The 24357-nt window shown below is 53.5% G+C and overlaps 1 protein-coding gene across 1 annotated transcript; it reads right to left on the minus strand.

Annotated features, from left to right (window-relative positions):
• Positions 1-15193: 15193 nt before the first annotated feature.
• Positions 15194-23975, minus strand: TAGLN2 (transgelin 2). The gene is made up of 5 exons (XM_062192552.1): positions 23893-23975; positions 17257-17468; positions 16687-16861; positions 16294-16396; positions 15194-15968 (listed from the first exon to the last, which is right to left on the minus strand). The coding sequence occupies exons 2-5, from the start codon at positions 17434-17436 to the stop codon at positions 15827-15829; spliced, it is 600 nt and encodes a 199-aa protein (XP_062048536.1). The 5' UTR covers positions 17437-17468; positions 23893-23975; the 3' UTR covers positions 15194-15826.
• Between the last annotated feature and the right edge of the window lie 382 nt (positions 23976-24357).

Below are 24357 nucleotides of genomic sequence, written 5' to 3' on the forward strand. Positions count from 1 at the left end.
CTTGCCAGCCCTGATCTCCTTTGGGGTCCTTAAGAGGACAAGCATGTACCCCCAGCCCCCAGCTCCAGTGCTGGAGGCAGGATGTGGTGGTGGGGTGGCCCACAAGTGGCAGTGCAGTCCTTGGGTGGCTTGGGAGTGAGGGAAGAGAGGGGCTTATCTGTTCCCGGCCCCTTCCTTACCCAGCCCACCCTGGAGCCCAGAGAATAGGGAAGAAGAAGCCACCAGTCCTGTGTGGATCAGATGCCTCCCAGGGGTTTTCACAACCACAAGTCTCTGGGACAGTTATCCCCACAACCAGAGAGGAAGTTGGGGCCAGGAGAGATAATTCTCCAAACTCAAAGGCGGCATGTGTCCTTTTCTCAAGCCAGGGTGACTGTGTGTAGGGAAGGTGCAAAGTTGAGACAGGCCACCTGCAGTGCCAGCATCCCGTATGGCTGCCGGTTCGAGTCCCAGCTATTCTAATTTCGATCCAGCTCTCTGCTAAGGCCTAGGAGAGCAGTGGAAGATGGCCCAAGTCCTTGGGCCCCTGCACTTGCATGGGTGACCTGTAAGAAATTCCTGACTCCTAGCTTGAAATTGGCACAGCTCTGGCTGTTGCAGACATTTAGGGAGTAAACCAGCGGATGGGAAACTTCTCTCTCTCTTTCTGCCTCAACCTCTCTGTAACTCTGACTTTCAAATCAATAAATAAATCTTAAAAAAAAAAAAAAAGTTGAGGCAGGAAGGACCAGGTGGCAATGTCCAAAGTAGGGGAACCACCTCCTGGGGGAGGTGTTTGAATTTACCTCAAAGTTCACATCGCCTAAGCTTCAGTCCTCCCACTTTCTTGAGCCCCTCTCCAGGCTCATAGTAGGGCCCTGGGCAGTATAGCCATTTGGTCATGCACTTGTGTAAATTTGCAAAGTAAATTGAGTTAGGGAAACTTTATTTCGCATCTTCTTGGATGGCAGAGTGAGACAGAGAGAGAGAAGGAGAAGGAAAAGAAAGAGAGGGAAAAGGGGAAGAAGAAAAAAATCTTGCATTCTCTGGTCCACTTCACAAATGCCTGCAACAGCCAAAACTGGGCAAAGTCAAACCATGAGCCCAGAACTGCACCCTAGTCTCCCACATTAAAACTTGGGAGCACTTGATCCATCCTCCATCCTCCATCCAGGATGCAGCAGCAGGGAGCTAGATCTTCTACAAAGGGGATGGGACTGCAATGGGCACTGATAAGGGATGCTGGGTTCCCAAGCAGAAGCTTAACCTGCAGTACTACAATGTCCAGGGTTTTTTTTTTTTTTCTTTTTCTTTATAGTGAAGCCCGTTTATGTGGCTTCCATCGCTTGCATGTGTAGTTAAGTCTCTGCTTGCTATCCCCGTGTGAATGACTTCTTGAGCACTGTTTCCACCAGTCTCCTGTGTCAACTCACTTGATGTCTGGGCAGCTAAGTACTGGCTGTATTCTTTATATGAACATGTGCACCAAAACGGTCTATGAAATGGAAGAAAAACAAGATTTGAAAAGCTCAAAGAAATTCTACCATTTGGTGTGTAAAATCACAAGTGAGTATTCTGTTCTTTTTGATGCGTAGTCAAAACGAAAGTTCTCTCCAGCCGAGAAGAGACATAGTGATGTGGCAAACAAAACGGTAAACATATTATACAGCTCACCAGGGGAAAAGCTGCCTCAAGAGTGCCTGAACTCTTGACGACTTCCAGTTTTCCAGCATTATGGATTTCTTTCCTTCTTCTTCTTCTCCTCCTCCTCCTCCTCCTGCTTCTTCTCTCCTCTCCTATTTTAAACACATATGTCTCCTCAAATGTTTCTAAGTATAAAGTGGTCATTCTGTTTTAAAACTATTCAGGCATCATATGTTAGTTTTCTACTACTGTTGTGATAAATCACAGAAAACTCATTCCAGTCTCAAGTTTGACACAGGTCTCACTGGGTTAAAATCAAGGTGTCAGTAGGCTCTAAGACAAATCCTTCTTCCATGTTCAGAGCCACTAATAGCGCCTGTCTATTGGGCAAGCTCCTGGGACTTGGAGAACTCACACGGGACGGGCGTTTGGTGCATACCCCACATCAGAGTGACTGGGTTCAAGTCTCAGCTCCACTGCTGAATCCAGCTTCCTGCTCATGCAGATCCTGGGAGGAAGCAGGTAAATGGCTTATGGACTTAGGTTCCTGCCACCCATATGGGAGACCAAGATTGAGTTCCAGGCTCCTGGCTTCTGCCTGGCCTAGCCCTCATTGTTGTGGGCATTTGGGGAGTGAACCAGCACATAGAAGATCCTTTATCTGTGTGTTCTTCTGTGTGTGTTGGGGCGGGTAGTGGTGGGGGGGGGGGAGGTTGTATGCACATCTGCCTTTCAAATACAATGAAAATAAATACAATTTTGGGCCGGCGCCGTGGCTCAACAGGCTAATCCTCCGCCTTGCGGCGCCGGCATACCGGGTTCTAGTCCCAGTCGGGGCACCGATCCTGTCCCGGTTGCCCCTCTTCCAGGCCAGCTCTCTGCTGTGGCCAGGGAGTGCAGTGGAGGATGGCCCAAGTGCTTGGGCCCTGCACCCCATGGGAGACCGGGATAAGCACCTGGCTCCTGCCATCGGAACAGGGCGGTGCGCCCGGTCGCAGCGCGCTACCGCGGCGGCCATTGGAGGGTGAACCAACGGCAAAAGGAAGACCTTTCTCTTTGTCTCTCTCTCACTGTCCACTCTGCCTGTCAAAAAAAAAAAAAAAAAAGAAAAAAGAAAAAGAAAAGAAATACAATTAAAAAAAAATAATCTAAAAAAAGTTTTAAAAAAGAATCCTTGTGATGAATTTGGGCTCAAACAGACAACCCAGAATAATCCCCCCATCTCAGGGTCATCAGTCTAATCCTATCTGCGAAGACCTTTTTGCTTTGTAAACTAAGTATTCACAGGTTCTGAGGAGAAACACATGAACAGTCAAGTGTGTAGAGGGATACTTTATTCTTCTGTCCACACCTTGCAACATAATAATATTTTAAGAACTCTATGTTTTCAAAGACTTGGGAGAGAAACACAAATTATAAACAATTTATTCAAAAAGTTGGCATAACTTTTTCTTCCCCCCTATGGAAAGGCAGAGTTAGTTACAGAGAGACAGAGAGAGGCAGAGACAGAAAGAGAAATCTTCCATCTGCTGATTCACTCCCCAGATGGTCACAATGGCCTGAGCTGGACCCACCCAAAGCCAGTAGGCAGAAGCTTCCTCTGGGTCTCCCACCTAAGTGCAGGGGCCCAAGCACTTGGGCAGTCCTCGGCTGCTTTCTTAGGGGCATTAGCAGGGAGCTGGACTGGAAGTGGAGCAGCCAAGACTCAAACCAGCACCCATATGGGATGCCAGCATCTCAGGCTTCATCTGATGAACCGTAGTGCTGGCCCCTGAAGTATGCCACCCTAAATTGCATTTTGGAAAGTCTCTTTTTCAATAATACAAGTAAAAGTTAACAGATTGCTGATTAACATATTTTAATAATGTCTCTTGTTTTGTCACCTTTAGATTTTTGTGTTAAAGAACAGACAATTGGCTTAAATTAGTGGCTTAGGAAACAAAAGTGATTTAAAAAAGCCACAGGATCTGTAGAAATTATTCTAAAATTGAAGAGCAAGTTGTAGCAAAATCTCCAGATTCAGATTCAAAAACAATAATTCACTAAGAGAAAGAGATTGGTTTTTAATAGAATATATAGAATATGTTTGATAGTCTGATTAACAAGGAGAAGAAACTCCCATAAACATATTAGGGAAATATTAACTACCTTATTGATTCAACATCAAACTTTGACATTGATGGAGACTGCATAAAACTATTACTGCACTACAGTGAGAACTTGTGAAAAATGGGTGATGAGTGCTGTCAATTCATAGCACAGTTAAGATGAACTGCTGAACAATGCTCTGAAATCCTACACTTTATATAAGAGGAAATTTAGCATAGATTTTACCAAATTTGACAACAGTCCCGAAAAATGACATGATTTTACCAATAAAAACTGAGATGAAGAAACATTTTAATCCATCAAGAATAATAAAAACCTTGATCAATCCATGACAGAGTAAAGACTGAATTATCTTCCTACTCCCTTCATAGACAATAATATTACCAAATCACTGTCACATGAAGATACAAAGACTATGCAACCAAAAAAGCAAGGACTTCTTTAGAGCTGCTTAGGCTGTCAATGCATACAAATCTTACTTTCTCTCTAGCTGTTATGATGTTGATAGTATTTGCCAAGTTTTCTACAATCTAGAATTTGTTGTGACATTATGCTAAATAAATGCTGACTCCTATCATTAATTTTGTATTAATAATTTTTCAGTGTTGTTCTCAACTCGGGCTTCCAAAACTGTGTCTGCTTCAGGCCTCCCAGAGCCAGGTTCCACCCCTGATAAGGAGGGAGGCAGCCTTTCCCTTGTCAGCAGAATTGGCTCCAGCGCCCAGCCACATCCGGCAGAGCAGGGCTGGGTGCCCTTGCTCTCACCTCCTACCCTCAGCCAAGCTCTGCCCACTCCTCCCCTGCCCTCTGCTCCTGCCTTTCTCCTGCTCCTTTTGGCTTGTGCATCCGTGAAGTCCTTTGCCTTTGCCTTGATTCCCAGGCTGTCGTGTCTCCCTCTCCCCTACCCCTCACCACCCCCTCATGAGGGGTGCTCTGTCCCCTTTGTTGCTCCTTTCTCCCTGCCCCGAAAGCCAAGGGTGAGAACAATGGAGGAGATTTAAGAGGCCGAAGACTGAGGAAAAGGGCTGGTCCACAGTTTCTGCCCTACCCCAACTGCACCTCCGGAGGCCTGACCCTTCCTTCCAAGGCCGGACCACTCCCAGACCATTCTCAGAAGAAAGCCCGGACCACCAGGCAGGAGCCAGGGGCCAGGGGCCAGGGGCCAGGGGCTGGAGAGGAGCGAGTCAGAAGAGGACCTGGGAGCAGAGCCCAGCAATCCTGGGCTGGACTGGGTCCTGGCCCTGGCTCCTCACCCCCACAGGGCCTGGGTGCCTTCCTGGGTACAGGGTCAGTCAGGCCCGGCTGAGGCAAGAGGCCTGGGAATCTTGACTCCCATGAGTACTTTGGGATGGGAGGAGCCTGGGAGTGGGAGTCCAGCAGAGCCGTTTGGTTAAAATGTAAAGTCTGGCCTCTCACTTAAGCATGTCTCCTGCCTAAGAGCAAGGAGAAGGGAGACTGGCTCCCTGCTTCTCTCTCCCCTGCCCCTTCACCCAGCCTCTGAAATGCACTCAGAAAACTGCCCTTCCGCAGCAGAGAGGGTAGAGATGCTGACGGCTGCGTGTAGGGGGGAGGGGAAGGGCACAGGCCGGGGTGGCACAGTGCTCCATGGAGATGAGGTTTCCACACTCCTGTGCAGGCTTTGTGTTAAGTGTGTGTCTCTCTTCGTTAGTGATGGTCTATTTCTCTGAATGCCTTAGCTAGCTTCTGGGAGTTTCCCCGGATAAGGGTCCCCTTCCTCCTGTGGACCTGTCCCCATGGCCTTGCACAGCCTCTGCTCCCACTTTAGGGGTGCCTGGCAGCCCATAAGAGGAATTCTGGGATGCCCATTTAGTCCCCAGGAAAGCACCATTGCTTCTGGGCCTGGTTCCTGGCTTCTGTTCCCTCGGGAGCACAGTGAAGAAAGCCAGCAGTGATGGATCCTGGAAACAGCAGAAGCAGGATTTGAACCCTCGCTCGGCTGCTCAGAGCTGAGAGAACTTGGGCAACTTGCCCCATCTGCAAGATGGGTAACGGCCCCAAAGAGAGATGTCGTAAAGACCAGGCCAGGCTTGAAAACCACTTTGCACAAGGCCTGGCTGTTTCCTTCCCCCAAGAGCAGGGGAAGGGGGTGAGGATGGGGGGCTCTTTGTCTTCAGAGAAGGATAAACACCACCAGGAATCAGATCATAAATCCTGGAAGTTGCAGGAGGCCTGGGAGACTTTGCGCTATCCCCCTTCTTCCTGGAACACTGGAACTCTGAAGGCTGCCTGAAAGTCTTTCAGGAGTCAAAGCAGGGCCTGGAGCATAAATACAGACGCTCTAACACATGAATTATTTTACTCAAACTATTTGCTGCCCTCCCTCTTTCCTCAAAACTCTCTTCCCATTCTTTAAAGAGCATGAGCCTTCCGGCTCCAGCCTGTGAGTCTGATGTGGGCAGGGAGGAGGGAGAGAGTCTGGTGGACAGGAAGAAATCAGGAGCCAAGGAGCAAACAGAGAGGTAGATGAACAGGTGAGAGGCGCTAGTGCAGGAGTTGTAAGTAGGGGTGCTTATGGCTGGAGGCCCCGGGTCTGGAAGGAAGAAGGAAGAGAGGAGGGGACACAAGGATCCTGGTGTTCCCTCTCCTGGGCAGGGGGCAGTGGGGTAATGAATGAGGAGCTGACATGCCAGAGTAATGACAGAGAGCACAGGGCTGGTCACCACCCCCTTCCCCACATCACACTGGGCAAATCTTGCCCAGGCCACAGAGAGAGACATTGATGAGCCTGTGGCCTCCTCACCTTCCTAAAAGCCACATCTCCTCCCTCCTGCCCGCCCAGGGCCTTGGGCCATGTTGCTTGGCGCCCAAGACACGCCTCCGCATGCCTGGCACCAGCTTCCCCTCCTACGTGACCAGCACGGTCCCTGGACTGGGTGGCGGATGCTGAGATAAGGCCAAGGAGGGGAAAACCGCCAAAGCCAGGAAGTTGCATAGCCTGGTTCCCCTGGCAACCCAGCCACAGTTACCAAACAGTGCAGGGTTGGGGGTAGGGACAGCTCCTGAGCAAGGCCTCCGGCCAGGGCCCTCTCAGACCTCAATTTTCTTGTTGGAGAAACCTCTCCAAATCTCCGAGGACGGCGCTGCCTAAGAACTATGGGGGAAGCCGGCTTAAAATGAAAACCCAAGACACCACCCCCACCGCCTCCATCCCAGACTCTCTGTCTGGGTCTACTGGTCTAACTGGAACCTGCATTTCTCATCAGCATCCCAAGTGATTCTAAGGCTGGCAGTCTGAGGACTTTGCTTAGAGAACAGACTATATTGCAAAACGTTGGGACTCCTTGTGGCAGGATGGGGCCTGGGGTATCCCTAGCATTCTGTGTCGCCTGGAGTGCACAGCCAGCCCCTCCTCTAGGGGTGCTTGACTTCAGGCATGTTCAACTTTAAATGAGCAAGCTGGAATGCAGAGATCTGCATTCTAGTACATGAGAACCAATTTGAAAACCATGAACTTGAACTGAGCTCCTTCTGGGCCCTGGGCCAGCACTACCTATCCTGAGAACCAGGAGCCACATGAACAAGCACAAGGCGTGCTTTCTACTCCCAGTAACACTGGGACCATGGGCATATCACTTATGGCCGCCAGACGTCCACTTTTCTCTTCTCTCCAAAGGGCATACAAATGCTGAGAAGCCTCCCTAGAATTAGTAGACAAGCAAGTGTTTTGAAAGAAGTTAACTGTGAAGTCTGTCCTGGCCAGGTGGTGGTGTTCACTGCTGAAAGTTAACATTGGGCTGCCCCAGGTGGTCCCATGGGCCAGAGAGCCCCAGGAAGAGTTGTGAGATCCAGGGGCTGAGCCTCAGCTGCTCTGGTTTCTATCTGAAGCTGCCAGATCCTCATTTGCCTAGGAGAGGTGGCTGCTTCAGAGCTGAACTTCCTGAACCTCTTCCTAAGCCTGACCTCTCCCTTCCTCCACTGTGGCCATGAGCTCTGCAGACAAACCATAGCTCAAGCCAGCTGCAGGCTGAACCCTGCCCCAAGGTCAGCTACTTGGCAGGGGAGCCCCGCGCTAGGACGAGAAGCAGCTTGCACCCCTGTAATCTCAGTGCTGCCACTAGCCTCGTCCAGCGAGTTACTGTTCCAGCCCCAGTCTCCTCACCCATCAAACGGAGAGAACAAGGCCTCATGGTGGTGTCCAGCTCCTTCTCCTGGATTTCCTGTGCCAGCGGCCGATACCACCATCTACTCAGTTGCTGATGCCAGAATGATGTCTTGGTCCTTCCCGCTCTCCAGTCATTCTGAAGGTACTAAGCAAAGTTAAAAATTCATTCTCTTTGGGCCCGTGCTGTGACGCAGTGGGTTAAGGCCCTGGCCTGAAACGCCGGCATCCCATATGGGCGCTGGTTCCAGTCCTGGCTGCCCCTCTTCCAATCCAGCTCTCTGCTGTGGCCTGGGAAAGCAGTAGAAGATGGCCCAAGTGCTTGGGCCCCTGAACCCACGTGGGAGACCCGGAAGAAGTCCTGGCTCCTGGATTCGGATCGACACAGCTCCGGCTGTGGTGGCCATTTGGGGAGTGAACCATGGGATGGAAGACACCTCTCTCTCTCTCTCTCTCTCTCTCTCTCTCTCTGCCTCTCCTCTCTCTGTGTAACCCTGACTTTCAAGTAAAATAAATAAATCTTTAAAAAAATAATCATTCTCTTCTTTTGGGTCCCCACAGCCCCTCCTTGAACTCAGGCCACCATCAGTTCAGCCCGGACTACTCAATATCTTCCTAAATCTGCCCACCTCAGACTGCCCCAGTCCTAGGCCATTCTCTTCCTTACAGCCTCAGGGAATTTTCTAAATTAATACACAGTTCTCAACTCTTTCTTCTCCTGGTCAAAAAAATCTTTCAGCAGCTCCCCATGCCCTCAACTAAATGTCCAAAACCTGGAGGTCAGCGTTGTGGCACAGCGGGTTAGGCCGCCACCTACAATGCTGGCATCTTGTATCAGAGTGCCAGTTTGAGTCCTGGCAACTCCACTTCCAATCCAGCTCCCTGCAAATGCACCTAGGAAAGCAAGGGAAGGTGTTCCAAATACTTGGGCTCCTGCCACCTACTTAGAGACCTGGATGGAGTTCCAAGCTCCCTGGTTTCAGCCTGGCCCAGCCCTAGCTGTTGAAGCCACTGGGAAGTGAACCAGTGGATGGACGATTTCTCTCTCTCTCTCCCTCTGTAATGCTGTTAAAAAATAAAATAGAGGGGCTGGCGCTGTGGTGCACTAGGTTAATCCTCTGCCTGCAGCGCTGGCCATGTGGGCGCCAGTTCTAGTCCTGGTTTCTCCTCTTCCAGTCCAGCTCTTTGCTGTGGCCCGGGAAGGCAGTGGAAGATGACCCAAGTGCTTGGGGCCCTGCACCCACGTGGGAGACCAGGAGGAAGCTCCTGGCTCCTGGCTTTGGATTGGTGTAGTTCCAGCCGTTGCAGCCATTTGGGGACTGAACCAACGGAGGGAGGACCTTTCTCTCTGTCTCTCTCTCTCTCTCTCTCTCTCTCTCATTGTCTATAACTCTACTTGTCAAATAAATAAATAAATAAATAAATAAAAATCTTAAAAAAATAAAATAGAAATGTCCAAAACTTTTTACTTGACTTTGAAGTTCTTTTGATGATTTGGCCCTGACTTCCCTGCACAGTCGCAGTTCCCAGCACCCACCCCTGTGTCTCTAAACACAAACCTCTACAGTCCCATTCTGTACTGGCTCACCTCTGGCCGGCATCCATGCCTAGGTCACTCTCCTCCTCCAGTACTCCTTTCGTGGGACTGATATCCTCAAGTCTTCAGTTTGTGGACATCACCATCTTCCAGAAACCCTCACTGACACCCCTCCCCACAAGGCTGGGTAGATGTCCCTCCAGTGGGTTCTCACAGCACCCCTGGACCCCTAACCTTTAACCCTGCCAATATCACTATGCATTATAATTGGCTGCTCCCAGGAGAGTAGAGACTGTCCTGCTAATTGCTAGATCTCCCAGCATGCAGCACACGCCTCACCCTGGATGGGTGCTGAAGAAAAATTCCATGGGGGGGGGGGGGGCAGCGCTGTGGCGTAGCAGGTGTAGCTGCCACCTTGGGCTGGCATCTCATATGGGCCCGGTTCTTGGCCTGGCTGCTCCACTTCCAATCCAGCTCTCTGCTAATGGCCTGGAAGGCAGCAGAAGATGGCCCAAGTGTTTGGGCCACTACCACCAACATGGGAGACATAGAAGCTCCTGGCTTTGGCCTGGCCCAGTGCTGGCCATTGAGGCCATCTGGGAAGTGATTTGCTAATGGAAGATCTCTCTGTGTGTCTCCCTCTTGCTGTAACTCTGACTTTCCAAATCTTAAATATATATATATAGTATGCATTATATTATATATATCATAAATATATATATTCTTTGGGAGCTGGCTTGGTGGTACAGTGGGTTAAGCCACCACTTCCAATACCTGCATCCCATATTGGAGCACTGGTTCATGTCCCAGCTGCTCTGCTTCCAATCCAGCTTCCTACTAACGTGCCTGGGAAGGCAGTAAAGATATCCCAAGTGCTTGGACTCCTGCCACATATGTGGGAGACTCAGATGAAGTTCCAGGTTCCTGGTTTTGTCTTCACCATTTGGGGAGTGAACCAGAGTATGAACTCTCTTTCTCTTTCAGTCACTCTGCCTTTCAAATAAATAACTAAATTAAAAAACAATTCTTTGAACTATGAAAGAATAATCTCGAAATACAAGTAACCCTCTTAGCACCATGACTAACAGAAAACTGGTAGACAGCATCGTTGCCATTATGGTTCCATCCCACACGAAGGCATGGATCTGACAAAAGCCCAATTCAAGGTTCAGGTCCTGCCAACAGTGGGGTGAAATGGTGACAGCCCCAGTTCTGGGAGGCGTTGGTACGACCCCTGCTGTCCTCCTCAGGCCCAGTGTTGTGCATCAGCTCCTGCCCCCATCCCTGGTTCTCACCCTGACTCAGGCCTCTTGACCCACTCCACCCCAAGCAGGAAAGGAATAGCCCCTCACCTGCCACTGGTGCTTGACCTCTGACCACAGAGCCAGTGATTATCAGGCTTCCAGAGGAGCCCCCCAGCAGGCTCCCCCACCCCCATGGGTGCATCAGGGGAGGTGACCCCGGAGACACGGAGCCTCAGTTCCACATGACGTCCCAGTCACCATTCAGGAATCCGTCCAGGGCCTTGAGAGGTGGGCACCGATTCCCCCCATGCGGCTCCCCGTGCCTTTTTCCAAAGGCACCTGAGCTTCCTGTATTACCGTGGCTCTTATCCGGCTGTCCTCTCCCCCACATGAACAAGAAGGGTGTGCACCAATGACCCGTGACCCCACAAGGCCCAGCAGAGTGAACTCCAGCCGCTGTTGAGCCAGAGAGTGAACCTGCGAATGGGAACCTGGGAGTGTGTAGCAGCGTTCCCAGGCAGAAGCCAGTTTTCCTCCTCCGTGAGAACATGTGATTTGTCCCATTATAGAAGCCCCTCCTCCTGAGCCGTGGAGCTTCCGGGGGCTCAGAGCCCTGAGTCCAGAGGATCATTTGTCCTTGTCTAACCTGAACTTCTCCAGATGCAACTTCAGTGCGTTTTCCTCTAATCTGCCTCCCCGGCTGCTGGCACTGAAACCCCTTTGTTTGCAAGGAGACAGTTACTAATTGGCTGTTTCAGTCTGTTCTTCTACAGACTTAATCTCAGGCCCATGGTTGGCCCCTCCCTGGGGTCCCATCGTCCAGCCCTTTTCTTGTTCCACTGCTCCTTGGGCCTTTTGCCAAACTCTCAAAGGCCTCCTTCAGCTGTCGGGGCAGGAATGGGACATATTGTTCTCTGCGGAGCCATGTACAAACACAGATGCCTTCACAAAGGGAATGCACACCTCTCTGCACCCATTGTCCTCCGTCCTTAGGAAACACACTCACAGGCAGACTCCACACACACAGCTTAAGCCCCTCACACCTGCACCCCCAGCCCCGTGATTTCTCACACACCTGGATCCTCGCTCACACACGTATGAGTAGGTTGCACAGGTGAGCCAAGCTGGGCGGGGCGTCTGAGGTCCTCTTTCTCCTCCTCCCTGCCTCCCTTCCACAGCTCTCCTTCCCATTGGCCACCACAGGCCACGTCTACTTACTTTCCCTCCACCTCACAGTGATTTTCCATTTCAAGGCTGAAGGTGAGGGGTAAGGCCAAAGTCGGCTCTGACCAGGTCCTCCTGCCCTCCTCCCATGCTTCCTACCCAAATGCTCAACGTACCTTCCATCTGCCCAGAACACAGTGCCCTCCTCCCACTCCTTGCCCTCCTCTCCTCTGGCTGGAGGGAGCACAGGTTCTTGGGTTTTTACCTCTTGGAAGTGAACGCTGGGGAAGCATTGGAAGCTTACAGATGGGCTGGTCCTATCTCGGATCCATGACAGGCTGGATGATTTGGACCCTGGACTGGCTGGTCACTGTGTTATCAGGCCAAGATATTCAGGACATTGATGGCAATATGACACTCATTCATTCATTCTGCAAATATTTATCCAATGCCTACAACATGCCAATCACTACCTTATGCAGACAAAACCAACAAAAACCTGCCTCCATGTATTGTACATTCTATGGGTGGAGACAGAAAATAAGGAACACACACTGGGTGTCAGGAGGTGATAAATGAAACAGGGGAGGAGTGGGGGTGGAGTGTGCAGTTTTAAATCAAGCAGTCAGGGAAGGTGACATTGGAACAGACTGAAAGAGATAAAGGAGTGAGGCATGGAGACACCTGGAGACTGTTCCAGGCAGCAGGAGCAGTTCTGCAAGTACAGAGTGCTGCAGACACCAGGCTGGAGAGCCACAGAGGACAGGTACTCTGACCGGGGGTGGGGGCACTGGCAATGTGGAGAGGAGCTCTTCCCACTGGGCTCCAGGGTGCCAAGAGAAAAGCCACACAAGTGATGAAACTGTGACCTCAGGGGGCCGAAACGCAAAAAAGTCAACGAACAGAAAACCCAAAGTTGAAGCGCCAGCAAAGACCAATGCCCAAAGGAAAGAGCTGAACTTGTGTTGGACTGGGGCAGGGCAGCAGGGTGCGTCACAGAGCTTGGTGGCTGGTGGTGACAGCCAGAATTTGAGCACCTCTCAAATCTTGTCGGTGTCTGCCTTGAAAGCCAGTTATCACAGGGTGTGGGGGATGAGCCCGTGCCAAGTGTCTCTGGCCACGTTCAGCAGGGCAGTAGTGAAGGGTCGTGGAGCTGCTGCCCACACAAACCTCACCTTTCATTCCCCACCTGTCTGTGTCTTAAGCATTTAGTGTGATCCAGCATTCACTATGCAAATGCTTTCCACAAGTGTCCCTCAGAGCAACCTCAGATGACACATGACCAGCACCACCCCACCGTCCACCAGCACCTTTTGTGCCCAAGTCCTCCTCAACCTCACTTCTGCTTGAGCCTGGAACACTCAGCTGGACTTATGGCCAGATTGACCAGGGCTCGAATCCCTGCCTCTCTACTTAATGGTTACGTGGTGCTGGGCAAATTCCTCCTAACCAGTGTCTTCCTCTGGGGACAAAATGGGAAAAATAATAGTGACATCTGCCCCCAGGGACATCTGTGAGAATCTGCTCGGAGACAACTGTGGGGCCTCCTGCTTGCCCCAGAAGGCTGTGATCTGATCTGTGGCTATAAATGGTTAAATCGGGGAAGGTTGCAAAGGCTTGTTTTTTTAGTATCAGTATCAGTGCATTCAATGTTTTCTCTGCAATGACATCACTCTCCCTCACTGGCATTCCACAAAGCCTTCCTGAATGGGAGACAAAGGGGTGGAGTGACAGCTAATGCCTTGGGAATTTGCACATAGGCTACAGCCTATCTTATCTGTGCCACAGCCCAGGGGAGTGCAGCGGGCAAGCAAATCCCATGTCTCCCACGGTTAGCTGTTGGGATAAGCTGAGCGCTATCACTGCATGGGGACTGGCACACAGTAGGTGCTTCCAGGAGGAGGGAGCCACATTGAGGCCAGGGGGCAGGGCAAGCTCTCTGCTTATGAACTGCTGCACGATCTCTCACCCCAAGCACAATGTTGGGGTTTTCTCCTTCTCAGGAAACAATAGCCAGCGCTGTGGCGTAGCAGGTAAAGCCGCCACCTCCAGTGCTGGCATCCCATTTGGGTGCCGGTTCAAGTCCCGACTGCTCCACTTCCGATCCAGCTCTCTGCTTTGGGCTGGGAAAGCAGTAGAAGATGGCCTAACTCCTTGGGCCCCTGCACCCACTTGGGAGACCTGAAAGAAGCTCCTGGCTCCTATCGATGCAGCTCCGGCTGTGGCGGCCAATTGGGGAGTGAACCAGCGGATGGAAGGCCTCTTTCTCTCTGCCTCTACTCTCTCTGTAACTCTGACTTTCAAATAAATAAATAAATAAATCTTTAAGAAAAAATAAAAACGGAGAAAGGCAATGAAGGCCAGGACTCAGGGGCTGGTTGATGGGACCTAGGACCTAACTTGGGAGGCTGGACACCCTCAAGTTCTCCCTGGGAAGACAGAGGTATCTGAAAGTCTTGGAGTACATGTGGTGTCAAGGGGTTAAAAACCATGGATTTAAGTCACACCTGGGTCAGGGTAAGCACTAGGAGCTGCAGACAACTTGACCTCACAATCTTGGTCCAAGGCCACCCACCAAAACGGGAAGCTGTGGGGGCTGGTGCTGTGGCAAAGTGGGTGAAACCACTGTCTGCGATGCTGGTATCCCTTATGAGTCCTGGCTGCTCCACTTCCCATCTGGCTTCCTGCTGATATGCCTGGGAAAGCCGTGGGAGATGGCCCAAGCACTTGGGCCCCTGCACCCACATGAGAGACCCATAAGAAGCTCCTGGCTCCTGGCTCTGCTCTGGCCCAGCCTTGGCCATTGTAGCCATCTGGGGAAAGAACCAGTGGATGGAAGACTTCTGTCTCTAACTCTGCTTTTCAAATAAAATACATAAACTTAAAAAATAATAATAATACAATGAAAGGGTAGTGCTGCTGCCAGGCTCTCCCCCAGCACCCTCAGCTTTCCAGCCCATCTCTCCACCGCAGCCCTCAAGCAGGTCTCTCCAACACCAACACAGACCACCTGGCTCCAAGCCGGCTCAACTTGGCCCTGTGTGGGCAGCCAGCGCCACCTCCCGCAGGGGGCTGAGACGTTGTCTTGGCTGGAGGGGTAGGTCCAGCCAGGAACACCAGGCAGCACTGCCCAGTTCACTGGGTACAGAGGGACCTCCCTGTGGGCTCTGCCCAAAGATTCTTCATTGTGGTTCCTCATCTGAGGGCAACAGTGAGGCCCTGTCCCTTCTCAATCCCAGCCTACTCTCTCCCAAACCGAGTGTGAGAGGCTGGGGAAGGAGCTGAAGAAGGGGCTTAGCTCTGCAACCTCTCACCTCTGCCCTCTTCCCTGTGCCACTCGCCACACTCTTCCCCGTATTCTTCTCCTCCTCTCCGGGCACACAAACACAGGCAGAGTCCATCCAAAACAGACTGGGATTCTTTATTTAAATCAGCAAACCCTTCCTCCTCAAGCCCCAGGGTGGGCAGCCCTCCCTCCTCTCTCACCCCCACCCCTTAGCCACAGTGAGGGGAATGGAAAATGAGAAGCCAGGAGGCCTTCTGCCAGGGAAGGCAGCCCCAGATGTGTGGTGAGCGCAGTCCAGCTGTGGCCAGGGTGGCAGCTGTCACAAGCCCCTCCCTATAAATTAAGTCCCTGCAGCCAGGGCTGGAGGAGGGGCATTCTTGTGGAAGGGAGGCCAGTCCAGCATCGGAAGGCAGCTGACTCCTAGCCAAGGAATGGAAGAAGAGCACCAGCCCAGGGGCAGGAGAGACCAGCGGGAAAGGGGAGAGGAGTTGGTGCCCCCAAATTTTGGTCCCAAGGGAAAAGAAGAGGCCAGTTGGTCCAGTTTCTGGTGGGTGTAGGGAAAGGAATGTATTAGTAAGCACAGGGAGAGAGGCCACCATCAGGCACCCCTAGAGGGGACAGGGCAAGCTGGAGCCCCACCCTGGCAGAGGAGAGCTGGAGGGCTCTCAGGGAATGTCACTGCTGAAATATATACACACATATATATTAACCATCGTGGGAGGGCAGGGCAGGGCGGGGCAGCATCAGAGGATCTGGCGCGGCATCCCGTAGCCAGTCATGCCCGCCTGGGACGCCCCGCGGTTGGTGCCCATCTGTAGCCCAATCACGTTCTTGCCCTCCTGCAGCTGGTTGTCCGAGAAGTTCCGGGGGTTCTCCTTGGATTTCCTGGGAGGGAAGGGAGCTCTGGTTAGGAGGAGTCAGAAGTGGCTCCAGTAAAAAACAAGAAACAAAACAAAACAAAAAATTCCCCTCCTGGCACAGCACAGGCTTTGCCATGGGTTCAAGGGTTTTGGTGCCAGCTCTTCCCTTGAAAGCCGTGAGCTCCTCCTCATCTCTCCGAAGGGACAGTCACTTGCCACCCAGGGAAAGTTGTGAGGATTGAGTCAGAGTGTGAAAGCACTTTGCAAAGGGCCAGCTGCTATATCCCAGGGACAAGAATGTGCAACAATGTTGCACCTGCCCGGCCAGTGGCTGCTCCAGGAATACTTACTTAGGAAACCAATTGGGGTCCCCAGAGAAGAGCCCATCATTCCGGGCTACTGCCAGCCCACCCAGGTTCATCAGCGTCCGCTGCACACAGGCCATGTTCTTTCCTGAGAAAAAGAGGAGGGGTGGTCTTGGCCTCAGCAGGGCTGGGATCCTAGACGTCAGGGTTCCACTATGGCCTAGATAGCAGGCCTGGCTTCCTTTTAATCCCTGTCCCTTCTCCATTCCAACCCCTCAGGGCTAACTTCTGCATGAAACAACACACACACACACACACACACGCACGCATACGCATACACACCCTCTAAGTCCTCAGGGAGCCAGAAACCTGTCCCTTCCTGTTCAAGATGGCCCAGCTCAATCTCTGGTTTCCTGACAGCCCCTGGCCCTGGCCCACCTTCCCAGAGGTCCACAGTTTGGAAGATGTCAGTGGTGTTGATGCCATAGCGTTCGGCTGCTTGCAGGAACTGAGAGATTTGCTCCATCTGCTTGAAGGCCATGGCAGAAGCCTGGATCTTCTTTACTGGGGCCTGCCCCTCGGGGTACAGTCCATTAATGAGCTCACACAGCACCTGGGTAAGGACAGCAGGTGTGCAGAGGTGAGGACGTGTACACTGCAGATTGGCATGCACCCACAACGCTAGAGGCAGTGAACCTGAGAGGTTCCCTCCTGCCAGAGACAGCCCAGAATCCTTCACCGGGTCTGAGCCTCAGGGCCCCTCTCGCCCCATCCCTACCTCTGGGCCCAGAGAGAAACGCCAGGGTTTAGTCTTTCCTTGCTATTCCAGTTCACTGTCTAGGGCAGGCTCTCCCACAGTTCTTTCCTGCCTGGGGCATGTGTTCACTTGATGAGGAGGAAGAAAAGTACAGGGCCTCTCCTATCTTCAATAAAGATACCAAGGCTGAGGAGGAAGTCGGGACTGGGTTCCCTCCATCTTCCCTTCTCCGGGGGGGGCCCAGCTCTCACCGTGCCGTCCTTGAGCCAGTTCTGGAAGTTCTCGCGTCCGGGCTGAGGCCGGCCCACGTCCTTGCGGCACTGGGTGGTGATCCACTGGATCAGGATCTGCTCCAGGTCTGCGTCGTACTGCTTCTCGATCTTCTGCTGCACCTCCCGGCTCAGGCCGTAGGCGGGTCCACGGTTGGCCATTCTGAAGGACGGTGACTGACGGCTTTGGGGAGCTGGGGAGAGGACACACCCACGCCTGTGGTCAGCAGTCTGCAGCCTGTGAGACAAGGGACTCTGCCTGTGGGGACACACACCATATCCTCCAGGGCGGGTCCCAAAATGAAGGAAATCTCACTTGGAGAATACCAGAGGACTTCTAAAAGGTTCATGGAAAGACAGAACTCAGAGAAGTATATTTTGGTGCAACACAGTTTAGAAACCCATGCATAATTTTTTCAGAACACACGTTCTTAGTAAACTTTTTTGAACATCTTGTGCCCAGTGATTTCAAAAAACTTGCATCAAAACAAACTTATCTTTTAATCCCTTGTTCCACAAACTTCACAAAAGGTTTTTTGTTTTTTTTCTTAATTTGTTTTCATTGATTTGAAATGCAGAGAGACAAAGACAGAAATCTTCCATCTGCTAGTTCACTCAACAAACACCCACAACAGCCAGGGAACCTAGGAGCCCAGAACACAACTGGAGTCTCCCACATGGGTGGCAGGGACCAAAGTCCGTGAGCCATCACCTACTGTCTCCTTAGGTGTGCAGTAGCAGGGAGCTGGAATCAGAAGCAGACCTGGGACCCAAACCCAGGCACTCTGATTTGAGATATGTGTTTCTCAAGTGGCATCTTAACCAATGAGCCAAAGGCCCACCCCTGCACAAACTTTCTAAAGTAGTCAGGCAGTACTGCTCTGGACTCTGGGAGACAACGCGGGACCACAGGCTATCTCCAGGTCCTGTACCCCTACAAGTAGCTTGTGCCTTACACAGAGGTTCCTCATTAGAGACTGCACATGAACAAGCAGCTCCACCACGAGAGTGAAGCATTAACCCACTGGAACAGAGTACTGGGTAAATGAGCTCTTCATTTGCAGTCACTGGCTTTAGCAAAGGCAAACTGGTCATTCCTACCAAACCCCAGTCTTAACAGCCCTGGGAAAGCGAATGAAGCAGGGAGAGGAACAAGATTAGGAAGCAGTCTGGGAAATCTATGCCAAGCTGGAGGACAGGCTAGATGTCCTGTCAGTCAATGACTGTTTTAATTGAGCACCTGCTATTTCTGCTAAAGGTTATGAAGTCACAGAAGTCCTCGGCCCCAAAGTGCCCACAATGCCATCAGGGAGCCAAGATGAATGCATATGAAAGGGTAAGGATTGCACACAATGGGCACAAGCAGCCCGGGAAGGCTTCCTGGAAGTAGGGTGAGTAGGCTCTTTTTTTTTTTTTAAGATTTATTTATAGGGGCTCAGTGCTGTGGCACAGTGGGTTAAGCCACTGTCTGCAGAGCCACCACCCCATGTGGGCACCAGTTCAAGTTCTGGCTGCTCCACTTTCCATCCAGCCCCCAGTTAATGTGCCTGGGAAAGCAACAGAAGATGGCCCAAGGGCCTGGGCCCCTGCACCCATGTGGGAGATCCAGATGAAGCTCCTGACTCCTGGCCTCAGCCTGGCCCTGGCCCACATTGCAGCCATGTGGGGGAGTGAACCAGCAGATGGAAGACTCCTCTCTCTCTCTGTCTCTCTCTAACTATGCCTTTCAATAAGTAAATAAAAAAAAGAGATTCATTTATCTATTTGAAAGGTAGTTAGAGACAGAAAGAGATCCATCCTCTGGTTCACTTCCCAAATGGCTGCAACCAACCAGACTGGTTCCAGGAACTTCATCCAAGTCTCCCACGGGCATGTAAGGGCCATGATTCGCCGCTTTCCCAGGTGCATCAGCAGGACGCTGGATCGGAAGTGGAGCAGTCAGGACATGAACTGGCGCCCTATGGGATACCAGTGTTCTAGGCAGTAGCGTAACCTGCTGCACCACAATGGCAGTCCCCGAACAGGCTCTTGTCAGATTTCAGCAAGCAACAGGAATTTCCCAAGAGAAAACAGATAATAAAACAAATTCTGCTTTCCCCTCTAGGAGCGGTGGTAGGCAGAATAAAGACTCCCTAAAGGTGCCCCTGTCCTAATTCCCAGAACCCGTGGCTATGTTAACCTTATATGGCAAAAAGGGACTTCCTGGCTAAGGCTCTTGAGAGGGGGACGGTAGCCTAATCATCCAAGTGGGCCCTTGCTAAGTGGGAAGGCGGAGGCAGGTATCAGAATGGGAGAAGTGAGGGAGGAAGCAGAGATCAAATCACACAGGGTCACAAGCCAAGCAATGCAGGTGACCTCCAGCAGCAGGGAGGTGCAAGAAGACACTGTCCCCCGAAGCCCCCAGCAGGAAGGCAGCACTGTGACACCTGGACTTCAGCCAGTGAGATGGGCCCTCTGGAGCTATGAGACACTGCACTTGTGTGGTCTAAGTCACTAAGTTGGCAGCAGCGTGCGATAGCAGAGACTGGAGCCTGATACAGGAGCTGGGCCTGGTATTTTTAGGGAAACCTGGAAGGGAGGGAAGGATGAGAAAATACACAGGAGGGGTTTTTCTCAATTCGAAGACCTTGGTTACTAAGAACTGGGTGGTTTCCTGACTGCTGGCCTGAGCCAGCAGCTCCTCCCTGTGGCACCCTGACCCCACCCACCACCTCACCACCTGGGTCCCACCGCATTACAAAGAGGAGCCTGCTAAGCACAGCGAGCCAGGCACTCCAAGGGGTGCAGCCCCCCATGTCCCGCCCCCTCCCCAGAGACTCTTCTCCCTGCTCTGAAACACAGCCAGCTGTCTGGGTGCCCACAGAAAGCGATCTCCAGGACAGGTAGCTGCCTTTAAGGACAAGAACAGGAGCCCCCACTTCTCCCAGCAGCCGGCTCTGAGCCAGGACAGACATCAGGAATGAACTCACTCTGGCTCCCTCTCTCCCATGCACCCAGGTTCACAATCCCACCAGCCCCACTATGAGCCTCAGGGCGCTCTGCTGGGCTACCAGGAGCCAGGCTGCCTCAAAGTCCCCCAGAGGTTGTGAGCCTTGGGCCAGCCCCTCAACCCTGGGACATGGCCGCCCCTTTCTACCCAGGCTTATGGAGCTGCAGAGTTCCGCTAAAGATCCTCCCATTAAAAAGTTATTTTTAAATCTCATTAAGACCAAGCCACTCCCTCCACTTCCCCTAGCCTGAAAAGCTGGGCCAGATAAATGTCAGTCAGGGTCCTGACCCACACAATCAGCAAGAGGGCGGGCGTGATCCAGTGACTGAGGCCTGGGAGGAAGGAGACAGCTTCCCTCCCCAGCCCAACCCAGCCCAGCCGCCACTCAGTCCAGGAACCTCGAGACAGGAAGAACAGGCAGGAGGAGGCAAGGGCACCGGGCTGCTGCCGTCCCAGGGAGCCCCTTTTCTTTTCTTTTCCTAAAGATTTATTTATTTTACTTGAAAGTCAGAGTTACACAGAAAGAGGAGAGGCAGAGAGAGAGAGAGATCTTCCATCCGCCGGTTCACTCCCCAGTTGGCCGCAGTGGCTGGAGCTGTGCCGAGGGGAAGCCAGGAGCCAGGAGCCTCCTCTGGGTCTCCTACATGGGTGCAGGAGGCCAAGGACTTGGGCCATCCTCTACTGCTTTCCCAGGCCATAGCAGAGAGTTGGATCAGAGTTGGAGCAGCTGAGCCTTGAACTGGCACCCATATGGGATGCCGGCACTGCAGGCGGTGGCTTTACTTTCTGTGCCACCATGCCGGCCCCAATAAGCCCTTTTTCCCAGCCTGATTTCCAGCCCTCCCTCCTGGGAGCAGCTTCATTATGGCCACCTGGGTCTCAGGGTTCTGTTTCTAGGGCCCAAGAGGTGCCATGCCTAGGGATCACACGGCCCAGGTAATGGCAGGGGAATGGTTAACCCAGTCACCAGGGCTCACAGGGGAAGAAGGGCTCAAAGCCAGACTCTTCCACTGTCCCCTGACCCGAACTGCCCCAGCAGGACAGACTTCACCTGCCAGACCCACCTCTGGGCTGAGGGAAGCTGCTGAGTGCCCCTCCCTCAAGAGGCGTGGGCACAGCTGGCAAGGTCCTGGCCTCCAGCTGCAGCATATCTGTTCCACTCTGGGGCCACTGCCCTGGAGCCCTGAGGTGCCAGAGCCACAGGGCGAAGTTCTTGGAAGGGGCAGGCCCAGCTGGGCCCAGCCTGGCCAGCAGCTGTTCCTCTGTCCCACCCCCACGTGCAGGCGGCAGCTGATGGGCTGAGGCTGCTGGATCTGGAGAGCTCCACACCCCCACCCCCACCCCCAAGCCACCCTCCCATCCCCAGGGGACACACCCTGCCCTCTCCCCTCAAAGAAGAGAGAACTGAAAGTCCTGTGGGCTGAGGCCAGACCTACCCAGTTGGAAGACAGGTGTGGGAGATGCCCAGCACTACAGATGGAGCCCAAGGAAGACAACAGCTGAACAAGGTTGGTGGGGGGGTTGACAGGCAGTGACCTCAACTGCACAGCTGACTGCTGGACTACAGCTGTGGGAACAAGCCCTGCTCACAGGGCTACAATAGTAGAGAAAGGCAAGGCAGCCCTCGGCCCCACCCAGACCCTGGGCTGGAAGCTTACCTCACCCCATCTGCCCCATCCAGGGGTCAGTGCTGACCCAGGGTGGGGCTTTAACTGGGAAAACAAGGGGACTCTCCATTCACTGCGCAGACGGAACACCTGGGAACTCCCCAGCTAAGACTTGGGGTTGGAGCTATCTTGAAAGGGCATGATGAGGGCACTAGCCCACAAAGTGAGTTGCCACCGGGAGCAGGCAGAAGCCAGCACGCAGGCAAGACGTTGGGTTAGGAGCCCACCAAGGGCCCACCTCAGGGCAGCTCCCCAGGGGAGCTGGTCACCAAGAGTGCGGAGCAGAAAAAAAAGCTGAGGCTACACAAACAGGAAGCCACAGGCTTGTGCAGCAGGAGGGGCTGAGGTGCGGGCCCGTTGCCATGGCTTCTGTGTACCAAACACAAGAACAGAGACAGGGTGGGGGCACCGGGCAGAACCGCCCACTGCACACAGTTCTGGTTAGGGGAGGCTTGGAGCCCAGGGGCTGTCCTCAGGGAGAGCCAGGTGCATGGGATTTCTGTAGGCGGCAGCTACAGTGGATTTGCAGAGCGACTGGAGGAGGTGGGAAGTTAGTTTGGGTGTAGAGAAGCAGACTCAAGTAAGTAATTCAGGAGAAGGAACGCCCTGGGCGGGGAAGGTGAGTTCTAAACTGAAGCGCTCATACCTGGAAATCCTGGAGGGTGACGGAATTGAGTGAGGAAAGGATTAGAGACCAATGCCTGGGGGGGCAGAGGCAGGGATGAGGCTGAGGGCTGGAGGTGGGGCGGGGCTGGTGCTGCAGCTGGACAAAGACTAGTCGCTCAGGAGCGGTAGGGCCCTGCGGGTCCCGCCCCGTCTTGGCCAGCTCTACTGTCTCAGGTCTGCCAGTGCAACTGGAGGGAGAAACTGGGAGGGGTTGGAGATGCGGGGTTGGCCCCGTCTGGTGCTCTGGAGTCAAAGAGAACTGCTGGGGAGCCCGTCCAGGCCACAGGTCTCCTCCCACACCGGACCTCCACATTCCATCCCCAGTCCCACCCGGTTTCCTCCTGCACCGGTTTCCTCCCGCACCGCGGATACCAGGCGCCCCCAGAGCCTCCCCATACAGGCTCCAGGAGGCTCCAGGAAGCCTGCAGGGCGGGGGGAGGCTGCAGTCCACTTCCGGCCCGCAGGTCCGGCCCCAAGGCCGCTCCTCCGCCCCCCACCCCCACCGCCACGCCCTGGGCCGTTACAGCGGATGAGTCACCCCCGCCCGCCGGCCCCGCCGCTGGGGTGACGCAGTGGTTTGGGCAGCCTGCCCGCCCGCGGCCACCACGGGCTTTCCCAGCAGCAGGGGGCACGCGTGGGGACAGCGGGGCCCGAGCAGGGATAAGGGTTCTTGGAGAGCAGCCGCCCTCCCACCTCGAAGACAGAGGCTCCCTGGCGAGCGGTCGGGCAGCAGCCTCAGACTTCTGAGGTAGGGGGCTCTCCGGGCGACCACCGCTGCCTTGGAGACGGCGAGGCCGCCGTGGGCGCCGCGCACGGAGACCTCCTAGCCTCCGCCCGTGACCTCGGGTCCATCAGAGCGAGCTGGAAAGGCGGCCTCGGAGACTCAGAGCGCAGGCAGTGCCCACACGTGCTCCAGGGACCAGGAAGTGGAGGGTCGCACAAGAACCCCGAGAGCGCGGAGCCTGCCCAAGGCGCGCAGGGGGACCCTGGACCAACGTCCGACGCCCTCCTTTCCTTGGCCCCAAGGGGACCGGCTCTGGAGCCTCTGCTCCAGACGGGCGGTCCGTCTATGCACCCGCAAACCTCGTGGAACCCCACTGTCCGACAAAGTTCAGCTTTGGGGGACAGGAGCTGACAGCATGGGCTGGGGCGGAGCAGTCATCGGGTCCCTGCAGGAACCAGCCCTTTGACCCCCAAGCTCCCTGAGCAAGTCTCAGGCTCTGGCTTCGTGCTTTCTGAAGACCACGCACGTCCCCCTGCCCCCAGTCTCCCGCCCGGACCCACGCTACTGCTCACCGTTCAAGCGGGCTGGACAGTTGCGCACTCCAGGCAGGGGCAGCAGCAACGAGCATAGCGCCCAGCAGGGGCCAGGGGTTTTCTGGAGGGTCCCGCCTCAGACGGGGCGGACCAGGGGCGGGGCAAGGGCCGAGAAAGTTTAAAGGCGCCGCGCCTATAAACTTAAGAGGGGCAGGGTGGGTAAGAATGAAAGCTAAAGGATGTGAGGAGTCAGCCTACAACGGCAGCTGCAGTGGTCTCCATCCATAGACTTGTGCCCCAGTAAGAAATTTTCTGCCTACAAGGTTAGCTCAAGACTGTGGGAGTGTCTAGGTTAGCAAGGTAAATGGAGGCACAGGAAGGCAGTCTCCCCCCAGCCCCCACTAGGGTGTGACAGGATTGGGGCTTGCAGGCCAGGACAGCATCCCCACGTGGTCTTGCCCTCCACCTCCTTCAAGCTAGGACAGGTACTAACAGTGAGGTCAC

This window comes from Lepus europaeus, chromosome 5, assembly GCF_033115175.1.
Source record: "Lepus europaeus isolate LE1 chromosome 5, mLepTim1.pri, whole genome shotgun sequence".
In the NCBI taxonomy this organism is placed as follows: domain Eukaryota; kingdom Metazoa; phylum Chordata; class Mammalia; order Lagomorpha; family Leporidae; genus Lepus; species Lepus europaeus.